This window comes from Puma concolor, chromosome B2 (genome assembly GCF_028749965.1).
Source record: "Puma concolor isolate L17-30 chromosome B2, mPumCon1.1.hap2, whole genome shotgun sequence".
In the NCBI taxonomy this organism is placed as follows: domain Eukaryota; kingdom Metazoa; phylum Chordata; class Mammalia; order Carnivora; family Felidae; genus Puma; species Puma concolor.
In genome coordinates this window covers 31411867-31426652 of record NC_141671.1, presented here as the reverse complement: position 1 = coordinate 31426652, position 14786 = coordinate 31411867, and the positions used below count along the sequence as shown (strand labels likewise).

At 53.9% G+C, this 14786-nt stretch overlaps 1 protein-coding gene across 9 annotated transcripts in view; it reads left to right on the top strand.

Annotated features, from left to right (window-relative positions):
* Positions 1-14786, top strand: part of TNXB (tenascin XB) — a 58375-nt gene that overhangs the window by 26804 nt on the left and 16785 nt on the right. For 6 of the 9 annotated variants that reach the window (XM_086705789.1, XM_086705792.1, XM_086705790.1 and 3 more), the window contains 10 exons: positions 1543-1902; positions 4963-5265; positions 6517-6816; positions 8268-8555; positions 8818-9126; positions 9657-9965; positions 10083-10385; positions 10780-11130; positions 12652-12975; positions 13370-13720. In XM_086705789.1, coding sequence (XP_086561915.1) covers positions 1543-1902; positions 4963-5265; positions 6517-6816; positions 8268-8555; positions 8818-9126; positions 9657-9965; positions 10083-10385; positions 10780-11130; positions 12652-12975; positions 13370-13720 — 3198 coding nt within the window. The remainder of the gene's footprint in view (positions 1-1542; positions 1903-4962; positions 5266-6516; positions 6817-8267; positions 8556-8817; positions 9127-9656; positions 9966-10082; positions 10386-10779; positions 11131-12651; positions 12976-13369; positions 13721-14786) is intronic. The other 3 variants (XM_086705786.1, XM_086705788.1, XM_086705791.1) reach the window with 3 other exon arrangements.

Below are 14786 nucleotides of genomic sequence, written 5' to 3'. Positions count from 1 at the left end.
TGTCATTTCTGAGCTTCTGTTGTGGGCTCCCTGCACCTTCCCGCCATTGCTTGCCCTGTTCAGAGCTGGCAGATCCAAGGGACAAGAGTCCCATGTTTCCCATGTTTCTGGCATGAAAAGGCCTCTTCCCAGGCCCCCACATCCCTGGTTCCCAGCCACCTTGGAGCAGGGCAAAGGGCTCCCTCTCAGTCCCCCTACTTGCCCTCATTCTCCCACCTGTCCAGCCCCCCCACCCGCCGCCCTGGGTCAGCACCATTTCTGTGGTTTTGTAGCATCACGGGTGGGAGCATGGGCTCTGGATCCAACTGCCTGGATTTTAATCCTAGCTCTACAGTTTATTCCCTATGGGACCTTGCACAAATTACTAAATCTCTCTGTACCTCAGCTTTCTCATCTGTCAAATGAGGATAATAACGGTCACTGCTGCTTCACACAGTCATTAGAATTAAATCAGTTAACGTACAAACATACATACTTAGAACAGTGCCTGGCACATCGAAACCTATAAGAATGAGCTGCTAGGGGCATGCCTGGGTGGCTCAGTCAGTTAAACATCCGACTTTGGCTGGGGTCATCATCTCATGGTCTGTGGGTTCGAGCCCTGCGTCAGGCTCTGTGCTGACAGCTCAGAGCTTGCAGCCTGCTTCAGATTCTGTCTTCCCCTCTCTCTCTGCTCCTCCCCTGCTCTCTCTCTCTCTCTCTCTCAAAATAAATGAACATTTAAAAATTAAAAAAAAAAAAAGAACGAGCTGCTATTTCTCCCTGATTCTCTCCCTTCCCAGTATCCTTTTTTGTCTCCTTTATCTCCCTAACTTCCCCATTGTTGCCTCCTCCCTCTTCAATCTTCTGTCCCCTGAGTAACACCCTGTGGACCAGGGAGTGGGTTACAAAAGCCAGTCTCCCGTCTCCATGGAGCCTCAGCAGAGACCTAGTTGCCAGACAGTGGATAGGTACCCTCAGGGCTGTGATTCTAGACCCCGCCAGGGAAGAGCATGGCCTTCCCTAGCCTTCTACCCCGAATCTTTCTCCCACTCTTGTCTGAAGTAGAAGGAGGGACAGGACTGTCCAGGGAGGCCCTAGCCAAGGTATATTCTGTCTGGTGTCTTGGTAAGTGGGGTGGGGCAGCTGGAAAGCCCGAGGGAGGTGCTGGAGCTGAAAGGGAAGAAGGCAAATGTGAAGACGCCTTACTGCCCCCTCGATTTCAGCACTGTCAGAGGACATGGGAGAAAGTTCCCCAGAATTTCCTTTCCTCCCATCTCAGCTCTTTTCTCAGACTGTGGTCGGTGGGGGTGGGGGTGGGGGTGGGGAACACCCACCCCCACCCCCACAGAATCCACCAGTACAATTCCTGCCAGCAGGACCTATAGGGTTCAGGGGCCTGTCTCAACTCTCTCCAATGAGTTACTGAATGGCTGATACAAATGCTACCCGAACCCCAAAGCCTATGGCTTGAGGTTTTTATTTGCTGGATATACTTGATTGTCATAATTCGCCAACAAAGCAAGTTAGGCTGTAAGTCTATATCCTCATCTCTTCTCTCAGCCCCCCAGGAGGTTGTGGAGGAGACACCCAGCCCTACCGAGGTGGAGGAGACGCCCAGCCCCACAGAGCCCAGCACAGAGGCCCCAGAGTCCCCCGAGGAGCCCCTGCTGGGGGAGCTGACAGTGACAGGATCATCCCCAGACTCGCTGAGCCTCTCGTGGACCGTCCCCCAGGGCCACTTCGACTCCTTCACTGTCCAGTACAAGGACAGGGACGGGCGGCCCCAGGTGGTGCGTGTCGGGGGTGAGGAGAGCGAGGTCACCGTCGGGGGCCTGGAGCCGGGGCGCAAGTACAAGATGCACCTGTATGGCCTGCACGGGGGGCAGCGCTGGGGCCCCGTGTCCACCGTGGGTGTGACTGGTGAGTGAGAGCTGGGGCCTGCTTCCTTTTCCTCCCACCAGTGGCCCCCAGCCTTCCTGTGGCCATTGCTCTCCCTTGCTGCAGTGGTAGTATGACCCCTTGCCCCCACCACCTCCTCCTACCCTGCCCCTTACTGAGGGAGGACCTAAAAAGAGCAGTTCGCCAGGGATTGGGCTATAACCAGCTTTGTGACCTTTAACAATTTTAAATTTTCTGTGCCTGTTTCCTCATGTGTAAAATGAGGACAGTACCAGCCGCCCACGGAATTGTAGTGAGGATTAAATGAGTTAACAGACAGGAAGCACTAAGAAAGGGCAGGCACAGAGTACACATGCTGCCAGTGTTGCCACAAAGATGATTATAATTATCCTGAGTCTGGGGTTTGCTCTGTCCTCTTTGGCTGGTTTAGCTGCTTAGGTGGTCAGATGTGCATGAGGCATTGGGCCTCTCCATCAGTAGCTGGAAACTTTCTTTACCACTCATCCAGTGAGTGACTTTGAAGCAAAGAGGGACATCCGTTCCACTCCCTGCCTCGGGCCCAGGTTGGGACCACCTGGGCACCACAGAGGAAGCAGCCTGGGGAATCCCTCCAGGGCCTCAGCAGCTGGGGACCAGAACCAAGGCAGACCTCTGGGACTTGGCTATTCTCCTGCTGACTTGCCCACCTCGGTCACAGGAAGGGGCCTCCCTTTTCCCTTTGCTCACTGAAACAGACACACCTTTTTCAAAACAACTTTTAGTATAAAGAGAAAGATTAAACACTTAAAAGCAGAAAAACAAGTTTTCAGAGCATGGTGTCTGTACTCCCACGAAGCCCAACCTTACAGTGACTTGGCTGGCTTAGTTTACAGAACCTTCTACTCCTAATTTCTTTTTGTTCTTCAGTTAGCTCCATTGTCAGAGTAGGAAAAGTGATGGGTAGCTGGAGCCTGCTGAGCTGACCAAGGGGCTGTGCCTGGCATAAAGCACATGCTGTACCACTGCCAGGAGAAAATATGTCCACAGCCTATTAGAAACATTTCTAGGGGCCTCTGGGTGGCTCAGTCAGTTAAGTGTGTGACTCTTGATCTCAGCTCAGGTCTTGATCTCAGGGTCATGAATTTGAGCCCTGCATTGAGCTCTGCTGGGCATGAGGCCTACTGAAAGGAAGGAAGGAAGGAAGGAAGGAAGGAAGGAAGGAAGGAAGGAAGGAAAGAACGAAAGAAAAAAAGAAAGAAAAAAGAAAAAGGGAGGGAGGGAGGAAGAAAAAGAAAGGAAAGAAAGAGGAAGGGAGGGAGGAAGGGAGGGAGGAAGGAAGGAAGGAAGGAAAGGAAGTAAGGACAGAAAGGAGAGACAGGGAGAGAGGGAAGGAGGAAGGAAGGAAGAAAAGAGAAAGAAGGAAGGAAGAAAGGAAGGAAGAAAAGAAACATTTCTAAATTAGAAAAAGATTACATCAAATGCAGCATGGTACTGCCATGCCCATGGGTAGTTGTAGTTCTGCCTTTTCCAGGTAAGCCAAGCCACAACAGTAAGGCTTATTTGACAGTGAGGGATAGTTTCTCTTCCTTACAGAAAGAAGTACAGACAGGGCACAAATGAGCAGGCAACGGATGCTACAGGACCTATCAGAGCTAGAAGGAACATGAAATACAATACCAGCTCTCATACCTGGTACTGAGTAGATGCAGCCACTCCCACCCACCTTAAGCTGCCTTCAGCCCTGCCCTCCCTGCTCAGAATCATTTGTCTTTCTGAGGCCTCACCAACGGCCCATTTTTAAAGCAGGTTTTATCTTTCTGGAGCTTAGTCTTATCTTCCTGCAGACGCCAGAGAAAACAGCTCTTGGGAACCACACCCAGCAGCCTCCTCCACTGTTTTACTTCTTGGGACCACCTTCCTTCCAGGTTTGGTCACTATTGAGGAATGCCGCCCACACTCAGCTGATTCTGGGGCAGTGGGGACCAACAGGTTCTGAGCTCGGCCTTTCCCAGCAGAGTCGTGCAGACCACTCAGTAATTTAGCAAGCATTTGTGGAGCACCCACAGTGTGCCAGGGCCTGGGGACACAGCCGTGAGCAAGGCTAAGCCCCTGCCCATGGAGCTCACATTCTAGCAGAGGGAAACAGACACCAAACTGCGCAAATCTGTCAGTGCTACTGAACGTGACAGTGATTAGCCCTGGAGAGAAAAGCCAAGTCCAGCAGGCGATATGGTGAATGGGTAGAAAGGGGGTAGGAAATGGCCTCTCTAAGGGAAGACCTGAAGGAGGGAGAGGACAAGGCACGCGGGCCTTTGGGAAGAAGATCCAGGGCAGAGGGAAAGTGCCCTGACCATTTGTGGGCAAGCCAGGAATGTTTGGAATGGGGGGAGGGGGATATGTGAGAGATGATCAATCACTTGGGACCTCAGAGGCTTTTGCCCTGAGTGAGATGGAAGTCATTTTGGGAACAGGCTCTGACTAACATTGATCGGAGTCAGGATGAGGGTGGAGGAGGGAGATGATTTAGGAGACTCTGGTAGTCCAGTAAGAGCCGGTGGCACTTGGTGCTTGGGGATGGAGGCAGCAGGGCGGAGTTAGTGAGGGGGCATCAGCTGCTGAAGGGGACAATAGAACTTCCTCACAGGCTAGATGTGGGGTGTGAGAGGACTCGGACAATGCCCAGAATGAAGTTGTGGCTTTGCCAAGGTGGGGAGGCTGCGGACTGAGCAGTTGTGTGTGGGGGGGGGAGTCTCTGAGCCCAGTTTTGGACTTAATGAGTTTGAGACACAGACCAGGCACCCAACGAAGATGCCAGGCAAACACTGAGTCTGCGGGTCCCGGGAGAGGGGACTTGGAGCACTGACACACAAGGGAAGTTCAGCCACTTTACCAGGGTCTCAGTGATGGTGCACACCCCTCCCCAGCCCCAGCACAGCCCTAGATCCTGGCAGGGACTGAGTGAGGGGTTGTGGCCAGACAGATGTTGCCAAATTAGGGTAGTTTTAATCAGAACCACCTCGTGGACACCACAAAAACAACAGACATAACTACTAACAAGGGAAAGAGGGGCTTTTCCTAACGGTCTCCCACCGTCTCTGTCAGCTCCACAACCGGAAGAGACTCCAGCCACGGAGCCCCCCCTGGAGCCACACCTGGGAGAGCTGACAGTGACAGATGTGACCCCCAACTCCATGGGCCTCGCATGGACAGTCCCAGAGGGCCAGTTTGACTCCTTCATGGTCCAGTACAAGGACAGGGACGGGCAGCCCCAGGTGGTGCCTGTGGCCTCAGACCAGCGTGAGGTCACCATCCCCGGCCTAGAGCCTGCACGCAAATACAAGATGAACCTCTATGGGCTACATGGTGGCCAGCGTGTGGGCCCCCTCTCTGTGGTAGCTGTGACTGGTGAGTGAGCAGGGATGAGGCAGTCCCCATCCCTGGTTACCCAGAATCCTCCCCACCCCACAACCCTCTCTGAGATCCTGCCTCAGAGGCTTCCACAGGTCCTTCCTGAGGTCACAAGCACCTTACTCTGTTCCCTGGCCCCTTGGCGTCTTCCCAGCTAGAACCTTCCCTGCCCTCCCAGTCCCCATCTCCATTCTGCCCTTTCCCCCAGGCAGGAATGTCTTGCTTCCATTTGATCTAAATCCAGTTGCAGACTGTTTGTCTCCCCTGATTGCCCACAGCTGTTCCCTTCCTTTCTCTTTACAACCCTGCTGTGACCTGGACACAGCTGCCACCTTCCCCTGATGTCCTTTTTTTCTAGTTGAGCTTAAATGGCACGCATTCCTTGACTCTCCTCTCAGAGGCCCTTAGCACCGTGGGTGCTATAGCCTGCCTTCCTCCCAGAAGTGGCCCTTGCTCTTAGCTTCCTGGGCACAGGTTGCCGCCGTTTCTTCTGCCAGTGTCTGGTGAAACCCATGGACTCCTCTCAGAGCAGTGTTTTATTATCTTTTTTAAATTAAGTTTATTTTTTTAAGTTTATTTGAGAGAGACAGAGAGAGTGAGTGGGGGGTGGGGCAGAGAGAGAGGGGGGACAGACGATCCAAAGCAGGCTCCATGTAGACAGCGGAGAGCCTGACATGAGGCTCGAACCCGTGATCTCAAGGTCATGACCTGAGCTGAAGTCAGACTCTCAACTGACTGACCCCAGGCACCCCTCAGAGCAGTGTTTTAAAATACATAAAATAAAGGCATAGGATTACAGAGGAAGCCAATTGTATTGATATTCAATTATCAAAATATTTTAAATTCAAATTTATGATTTAGTAATACAGGAACGTCTTTATTCATTAAATAATAAGAGTTAGAGGATTGTATAATAACATACCCACGTTTAGAAGTAGTTGGTCATGAGAGTAAACGGTATTTTGAAGTTTCTGTAGTAATTCTAAGGTGATGGAAAAACATCTGTTGATTCCTAATAGAATCACAATCCAGTAGAATCACAAGTACTGCTGGTACCTCAGTGGTTTGTCACCTATATTCATCATTGAAGGAAATGCTACATTTCAGTTACACGTCAGGGAAAATATGGATGTAACTGTTTCTTATCTTAGTTTAAGGATCCCTTGAGGCCCTGGGAGGCCAGGAGTTCAAGGGGGAAGTTCTCCTGCCCAAGACCTCAGCCATGTTCTTTGTTTTCCTGGATCCTAGCTCCCCTCCCTCCAGCCCCAACCACAGAGTCCCCCCAGGAGCCACGCCTCGGGGAGCTGACAGTGACAGACCTGACCCAGGATTCTGTGAGCCTCTCGTGGACGGTCCCTGAGGGTGAATTCGACTCCTTTGTGGTCCAGTACAAGGACAGGGATGGGCAGCCCCAGGTGGTGCCTGTGGCCGCAGACCAGCGCGAGGTCACCATCCCTGGCCTGGAGCCCAGTAGGAAATACAAGTTCCTGCTCTTTGGGATTCAGGATGGGAAAAGACGCAGCCCAGTTTCCGTGGAGGCAAAGACAGGTGAGAGCCCCCCAGCCCCCCAGCGGCCTTCCCACCATTTTTCACACTGCCTTATCTCTTTCCTTCTGCTGGTCTGCCCTCTGTCCATCTCTTTTGATTCATTTGAAAAGCCACAGTGGGACCCCTGGATGGTTCAGTCGGTTGAGAGTCTAACTTTGGCTCAGGTCATGATCTCGAAGTCTGTGAGTTCGAGCCCCATATCGGGCTCTGTGCTGACTGACAGCTCAGAGCCTGCAGCCTGCTTCAGATTCTGTGTCTCCCTCTCTCTCTGCTTCTCCCCTCCTCACGCTCTATCTGTCTCTCTCTCTCAAAATAATAAATAAACACTTAAAAAAGAAAAGAAAAGCCACACTGCCTGCCCCAGTTCAAGGAAAACGAGCCCAGTTCCTGGGTCTGCTCCGCCGGTTGATTTTTTCTCTCTTTTCATAATTTCCACTTCTGTTGAATGGGGGAAGCCCCTTCAGAACACTTCCTGGAAGGTGGGACAGACTGGGGGTGCCGGGGGAGGGGTGAAGGGAGCCAGGAGCCCTTTCTGCCTGCCTGGGTCTTGCCGCCATCAACCTTGTGCAGCCGTCACCTCCTGAGAGTTTTGCCATCACCCAGTTTTCTTATGCTACTGGCTTATGCTCATTGCATCCCCTATCTGCAGCCCCCAGAGGACCCTTTCCCTCCTGTGGCCTCTTCCTGGAGCCTCAGAAACTGGGAACCAGAGGAGCCCAGGGCTGGCTGCCCAGCCAGTCTCAGTCAATTCCAGCCCAGCTGTGCCCCTTTCCTGGGTTTCAGTCCAGGCCCTCCCCTGCCCCTGGGGGCTCCCTGATGCCAGAAAACTCTAGCAATAACAATGCTGTCAGCGTCCTCTCTGGCCAAGAAGGCAGTGGGCCAGCTCCTTCTCAGGCCTCAGGATGGCTTTGGGACAGACACCAGATCCTTTCTCCATGTGAGCTCCCCTTCTCCTCCCCCCACCCCAAGTTGGCAGCCCCCACTACTTTCCCAGGTCCTGTGAGGGCCACCTCCATCATAACATCCTGCTTTCCCACCTGCTGTCTGCACTCATTGGGGATCCTGTGCCCCCTCTGATGTCCCCAGGACCCTCAGAATTTCCCCAGGGGCCAGTCAAATCACAAAGGGTAGGCTTCTTGGTAAAAGAAAATAAGTAAACCAAGATGCACCCTACTAGGAAAACAGTCTTTAGCAGGCGGGAAGAGTCTGGAAAGTCGGAGGAATAAGATAAGCAGGAAGCTAGGGATTCTTTTTTCCCGGAGATGTCACGCTGGCTAAGTGGGGGGAGGCATGAGCCAGTTGGGGACGGTAGCAGAGATGGGAGGGTGATGGAAATATTTTGGGGAAGCACTGATCATTTGGGCAGTCCTGGGTTTTTCCAGCTCTAGCGGGAAGTAGTCAAAGAGTCATCCTGGAAAAAAATAAACGTAAGAATCTTTCCTCTCTTTTAGCTGCCCAAGGTGACGCCAGCTTTGGGGCCCCACCCCGCCTTGGGGAGCTGTGGGTGACAGATCCCACCCTGGACTCGCTGCGCCTCTCCTGGACAGTCCCCGAGGGCCACTTTGACTCCTTTGTCATCCAGTTCAAGGACAGGGACGGGCCCCAAGTGGTGCCTGTGGAGGGCCATGAGCGCTCAGTCACCATCACCCCTCTGGACACTGGCCGCAAGTACAGATTCCTCCTTTATGGGCTCCTGGGCAAGAGGCGCCATGGCCCCCTCACTGCCGAAGGCACCACAGGTGAGAACATGCCCTGCAGGGCCAGGCTCTACTCCTGGGACTCCCCCAGGGAAGGCATCAGCAACCTGCCAGGCCAGGGAAGCAGGTGGCCACTTGTGGTGGCTGCCATCACAGTTGTTATTCTCCTTGCACAATCCCATAGCACTGGCCCTATAGGACTCAGCTGTGGCAAAGCCCTGTCTGCAGACCTCTCAGTCCTGCCCTTTGAGGTCACCCAGGCCACCAGAAACACGCAGCTCTTTCCTTTCTGTCTCCATCTCAGAGATCCGGAGTGCGGTGGATGATGCTAAAGCAAAGCATCCCCTAAAGCCCCGTCTTGGGGAGGAGCTACAGGTGACCAGCGTGACCCCAGACTCTGTGAGCCTCTCGTGGACAGTCCCTGAGGGCCAGTTTGACTCCTTTGTGATCCAGTACAAGGACAGAGACGGGCAGCCGCAGGTGGTGCCTGTGGAGGGCAGCCTCAGGGAGGTCCGCATCCCGGGCCTGGACCCAAACCGCAGGTATAAGCTCCTGCTGTACGGACTGCACCAGGGCAAACGTGTGGGTCCCATCTCTGCCATCGCCATGACTGGTGAGTGAGGCTGTGGCCAGAGTATGCCGTCCCTCCTTCTGGCTTCAGCTCGCCTGGCCTGACCCAGTCAGGGGATTTCTGAGCTTCCCATTTCCCTTCTTTTAGGGGAAGGGATGAGGTTTATCGAGGCATAATTTACATACAATTTTGTGTGAACAATGAGTGTTGGTAAATGTCTAAGTCATGAAACCATTGCAACAACTGAGATATAAAACATTTCCATTGACCCAAGAAACCCATTTCCCCATGCCCCTTTGCAATCAGTTTTCCCAAACCCAGCCTCTGGCAGCCACTAACTGTTTTCTCTCCTTACAGTTTTGCCTTTGTAAGCATCTCTTTTAACAGAACGTACAATACATATTCTGTGCTTGGTTTCCAATCCCTTGGAATTCATCCCCTGTATCATAGTTGGTCCTTTTTATTGCTGAACTCTTGCCGTCACGTCCTTCACTCTTTCCCTCGTTCTCTCTTCTTGGAGAGTCTTGCAATGACAGACCGGTCACCCATCTCTCCCTGTCTCTCTGAACCAGCCTCCAGAGAAGATATCGAAACCGAGGCCCTAGGTCCTCCAGGGCCTGAGCCCCGCCTAGGGGAGGTGACTGTGGAGGAAGCCATGCCAGACACCTTGCATCTCTCCTGGACAGTGATGGAGGGAGATTTTGACTCCTTTGAGGTCCAGTACACAGACAAAGATGGGCAACTCCAAGTAGTCAAAGTAGATGGTGACCGGAATGACATCATCCTTACTGGCCTGGAATCTGACCACAGATACCTGGTGACCCTGTATGGTTTCCATGGCCAGCAGCGTGTGGGTCCTGCCCACATTGAGGCCCTTACAGGTGAGCAAGGAGAGCTCTGCTACCTTCCAAATGGCTGTGAGAGTGCAGAGGAGAGCAGTGTCCCCATGGTCATCCTGCCCCCCCCCCTCTGTCTCTCTCTCTCCTGTCTCTGTTCAGTCCCAAGGGAAGAGGAGGATGAACCTTCAGAACCTCCCATCAAGCCACAGCTGGGGCAGCTGGCAGTGACAGACGCCACCCCTGACTCCCTACACCTCTCCTGGACTGTCCCCGAGGGCCAGTTTGACCACTTCCTGGTCCAGTACAAGAACGGGGATGGGCAGCCCAAGGCGGTGAGGGTGCCAGGGAATGAGGACCAGGTCACCATCTCAGGCCTGGAGCCAGACCACAAGTACAAGATGAACCTGTATGGCTTCCACGGTGGCCAGCGCATGGGCCCTGTCTCTGCCTTTGGGGTGACGGGTGAGTGGACGGTGGAAGCCCCAGGGTGGGGCAAGCCGGGGGAGGGGGTCACCTCTCTCAGGTGATGGGTGAGTGGGGTGCAGGAGGTCCCTTAGCTGGAGGCTGAGCCATGGTGCCCTTTGTGCCTCCCCTTGGGGACCAAGGGGTCCTCCTGGGCAGAGAAGGGCCTCCATGAGCTGTGCTGGTGGCTCTCTAGGGTTCCCCACAGCCGATCCTGGAGACTCTCCTGCATGTTTTTGAGATGTCAGCTGAGCAAGCCCAGCCAGCCCCAAGGATGGGCTTCTCTGAACTGAATTTGGGGCCCCCAGACATGGTCACAGCTCTCCATTCTCCTTGGATCCAAGGACATCTCTTGGGGATCCTGCCTCATCCTTTCTGTGTGTCTCCTTTTCAGCTGCAGAGGAAGAGACCCCAACCTCTGCTGAGGTGGAGGACACCCCCAGCCCCACAGAGCCCAGCACGGAGGCCCCAGAGTCCCCCGAGGAGCCCCTGCTGGGGGAGCTGACAGTGACAGGATCGTCTCCAGACTCGCTGAGCCTCTCGTGGACCGTCCCCCAGGGCCACTTCGACTCCTTCACTGTCCAGTACAAGGACAGGGACGGGCGGCCCCAGGTGGTGCGTGTCGGGGGTGAGGAGAGTGAGGTCACCGTCGGGGGCCTGGAGCCGGGGCGCAAGTACAAGATGCACCTGTATGGCCTGCACAGGGGGCAGCGCTGGGGCCCCGTGTCCACTGTGGGCGTGACTGGTGAGTGAGGGTGAGAGCTGGGCTGGTGGGGAAGAAGGCCCTACAACACTTTCCCATTATTACCACCTGCATGAAAACAAATACTCGACACAACACATCTTCTGCTGCACATCAGATGGCCCGAGGATCTTGGTAAAGGGCACGCTCAGATGGCGCAGGTTTGGGCTGGGGCCAGAGATTCTCATTCTAATGTGATGAGGATGCTGCTGGTCGCAGGACCACACTTTGAGTAGCAGAACTCCTCACTCACAACAAAGCAATTGGATGCTTTCCTAGAATTTTTTGACAGAATTGTACTTGCATCCCTGATTTCTCCCAGAGGCTCAGCCTCTCTGTAGTTCACTGGAGGCTGAGGGGGAGGGGGAGACAGAGGGTGTTCAGGACGCAGCATGCTGATGGAAGCACCTCCGGGCCCCATGGTTGGGGTATTACCAGACTTAGGATTCCCAAGGGCCAACAAGACTGGGTGCCCTGAGCCAAGCACTGTGGGAGTTCCCTGGGGTAAGCCTGATCATGGCAGAGAGACAAGTTCTTATGGTGATGGGGCTCCCAAGCACAGGGAGACAGGCTGTGAACCAGCAGTCAGGTAACAGGGGATATTTGTATGACAGGAAGCCCCAGGGCCAGGCCAGACTGGAGAGGATGCCTAAGCCAGCCTGCCCGCAGGTGTCCACGGGACAGCTGAGAACCGAAGTTGGGCAGAAGTTAGCTTGTTGACAGTGTTGGAGTCAGATCCACATCATAGCTGGTGCCAAGGACTGGAAACTAGTGGCCCATGAGAGGGACCAAGAGGATTTTGTGTGAGATCTTCTGAGTTGGAAAGAGAGTCTTGAGATGGGGGTGGGCGGTAGGAGCAGCTCAGAAGCCAGGGATTTCTCCCGGGGATAGAGAGGGTTGTTGCATAGTTAAGCTAAGGCTGACACCATCAAATGTGCACTGAAAGGCTCATCCTGGCCCCCTGTGAGGAACGGGTGGGACTGGGAGGCAGGGAGCCCAGCAGGGACGTGGAGATTCAGGTGAGAGGCAACGGTGTTGGGGGAGTGCAGGTGAGGCAAGCCAGGCTGGTGGGGCTGCAGGTGTGGTGAGTGAGGAGACCCAGGAGGAACTTGAGAGTGAGTTGCACACTGTTGAGTCTGATGGCAGCTGGGGACAGGAACAGATCCAGGAAGATTCCAGGCTTCCAGTTGGGGAAGGGGGTTCTGAGCTGTTTGGGAGCACTCAACATGAGCCAAATGGAGTGAGGTGCCAAGGAGACCCCAGTGGAGGGAGGCCCAGGGCACAGTGTGCAGGGGAGGTGGGTGCAGGAAAAACTGGGAGAGGTGGCGGGGTGTGGGTAGGGGTGGGTGAGGGCAGGGCGAGATGAGGGTAAGGGGCCAACATTGAGGGACTGGGAAGAGTAGATGAGTTAGAGCCACTGTGGCCAGCGATGCTGTGTTCCTCATTATCTTATGTTTGTAATACACCTGCTTATACTCTGACCTGCCTACCTGTCCTCACCTGTCCCTGTGTGTCTCTGTGCAGCTCCAGAATATGAAGCCATGACCACCCAAGCCCCGTCCACCATGGCCCTTGAGCCTACCATGAAGCCACGGCTGGGGCAGCTGGCAGTGACAGACGCCACCCCCGACTCCCTGCACCTCTCCTGGACTGTCCCCGAGGGCCAGTTTGACCACTTCCTGGTCCAGTACAAGAACGGGGATGGGCAGCCCAAGGCGGTGAGGGTGCCAGGGAATGAGGACCAGGTCACCATCTCAGGCCTGGAGCCAGACCACAAGTACAAGATGAACCTGTATGGCTTCCACGGTGGCCAGCGCATGGGCCCTGTCTCTGCCTTTGGGGTGACGGGTGAGTGGACGGTGGAAGCCCCAGGGTGGGGTCAGCCAGGGAGGGGGGTCACCTCTCTCAGGTGATGGGTGAGTGGGGTGCAGGAGGTCCCTTAGCTGGAGGCTGAGCCATGGTGCCCTTTGTGCCTCCCCTTGGGGACCAAGGGGTCCTCCTGGGCAGAGAAGGGCCTCCATGAGCTATGCTGGTGTCTGTTCAGAGTTCCCCACTGCTGACCCTGGAAGCCCCCAAGCATGTTTTTGAGATTTCAGCTGAGCAAGCCCAGCCAGCCCCAAGGATGGGCTTCTCTGAACTGAATTTGGGGCCCCCAGACATGGTCACAGCTCTCCATTCTCCTAAGATCCAAGGACATCTCTTGGGGATCCTGCCTCATCCTTTCTGTGTGTCTCCTTTTCAGCTGCAGAGGAAGAGACCCCAACCTCTACTGAGGTAGAGGACACCCCCAGCCCCACAGAGCCCAGCACGGAGGCCCCAGAGTCCCCCGAGGAGCCCCTGCTGGGGGAGCTGACAGTGACAGGATCTTCCCCAGACTCGCTGAGCCTCTCGTGGACCGTCCCCCAGGGCCACTTCGACTCCTTCACTGTCCAGTACAAGGACAGGGACGGGCGGCCTCAGGTGGTGCGTGTCGGGGGTGAGGAGAGTGAGGTCACCGTCGGGGGCCTGGAGCCGGGGCGCAAGTACAAGATGCACCTGTATGGCCTGCACAGGGGGCAGCGCTGGGGCCCCGTGTCCACTGTGGGCGTGACTGGTGAGTGAGGGTTAAAGAGCCTCCTGGGTTTCGTCAGGTAAGGTTCCATTGGTAGAGCTCTGGGGTGTCCTACACTGGAGAGCCAGGATCCTCAAACCCCACCTAACCCACCCTTTGTCCAGTAACATCTCAGGAAAGTGTGATGTGGTGTCTGGAGTGGAAGCCTTTGAGGCAGTGATACCTTGACCCATTTGTGGCTTTCTGCTTTGCCTGGGTACTCTGGAAAGATCTTTTTTGTGTGTGTGGTTGAAACAAATGCCATGAAATACTAATTCATTCAGCAAATATTTACTATACACGACTCGAATTTACACACAAAAGAGAAAAAAATAGCAAATGAAACCCTATGTGTCCATTGCCATCCTAATGTTACCTCCTGGCCAGCCTGGCTCATCCCACTCTCTTTCTGCCCTCTCCCCACCAGAATATGTTCTTTATTAACAGCTTAATTGAGATATAATTTACATGCCATAAAATTCGCCTGTTTTAAGTATACAGTTTCATGATTTCTAGTATATTTACAGAGTTGTGCAACCATCAGCCCTATCTAATTTTAGAACTTTCCTTCGGCCCAAGAAGAAAACTGGTGTGCAGATGTGCAGATCCAGGCCACCACTAATTTACTTTCTATATCTGTAGATTTGCCTTTTCTGAACATAGACACGTGGTATCACCCAATATGTGTTCTTCTGTGTCCGGCCTCTTTCACTGAACGTGTTTTTGAGGTTCCATGTTGTAACCTGTAGGTGTACATCATTCCTTTTGTCCAAATAGTATTCCAGTGTATGGATATACTGTTGTAAGCTCATCCCAGACACTCTATACTTCATTGCTTCATATTTAAGTGTATTACTCTTTTCAAAAAGACTAAAAATAGAGGCACCTGGGTGGTTCAGTTGGTTGAGCCTCCAACCTCGGCTCAGGTCATGATCTCGCAGTCTGTGGGTTTGAGCCCCGTGTCAGGCTCTATGCTGACATCTCAGAGCCTGGAGCCTGCTTTGGATTCTGTGTTTCCCTCTCTCTCTGCCCCTCCCCTGCTCATGCTCTATCTCTCTCTCTCAAAAAT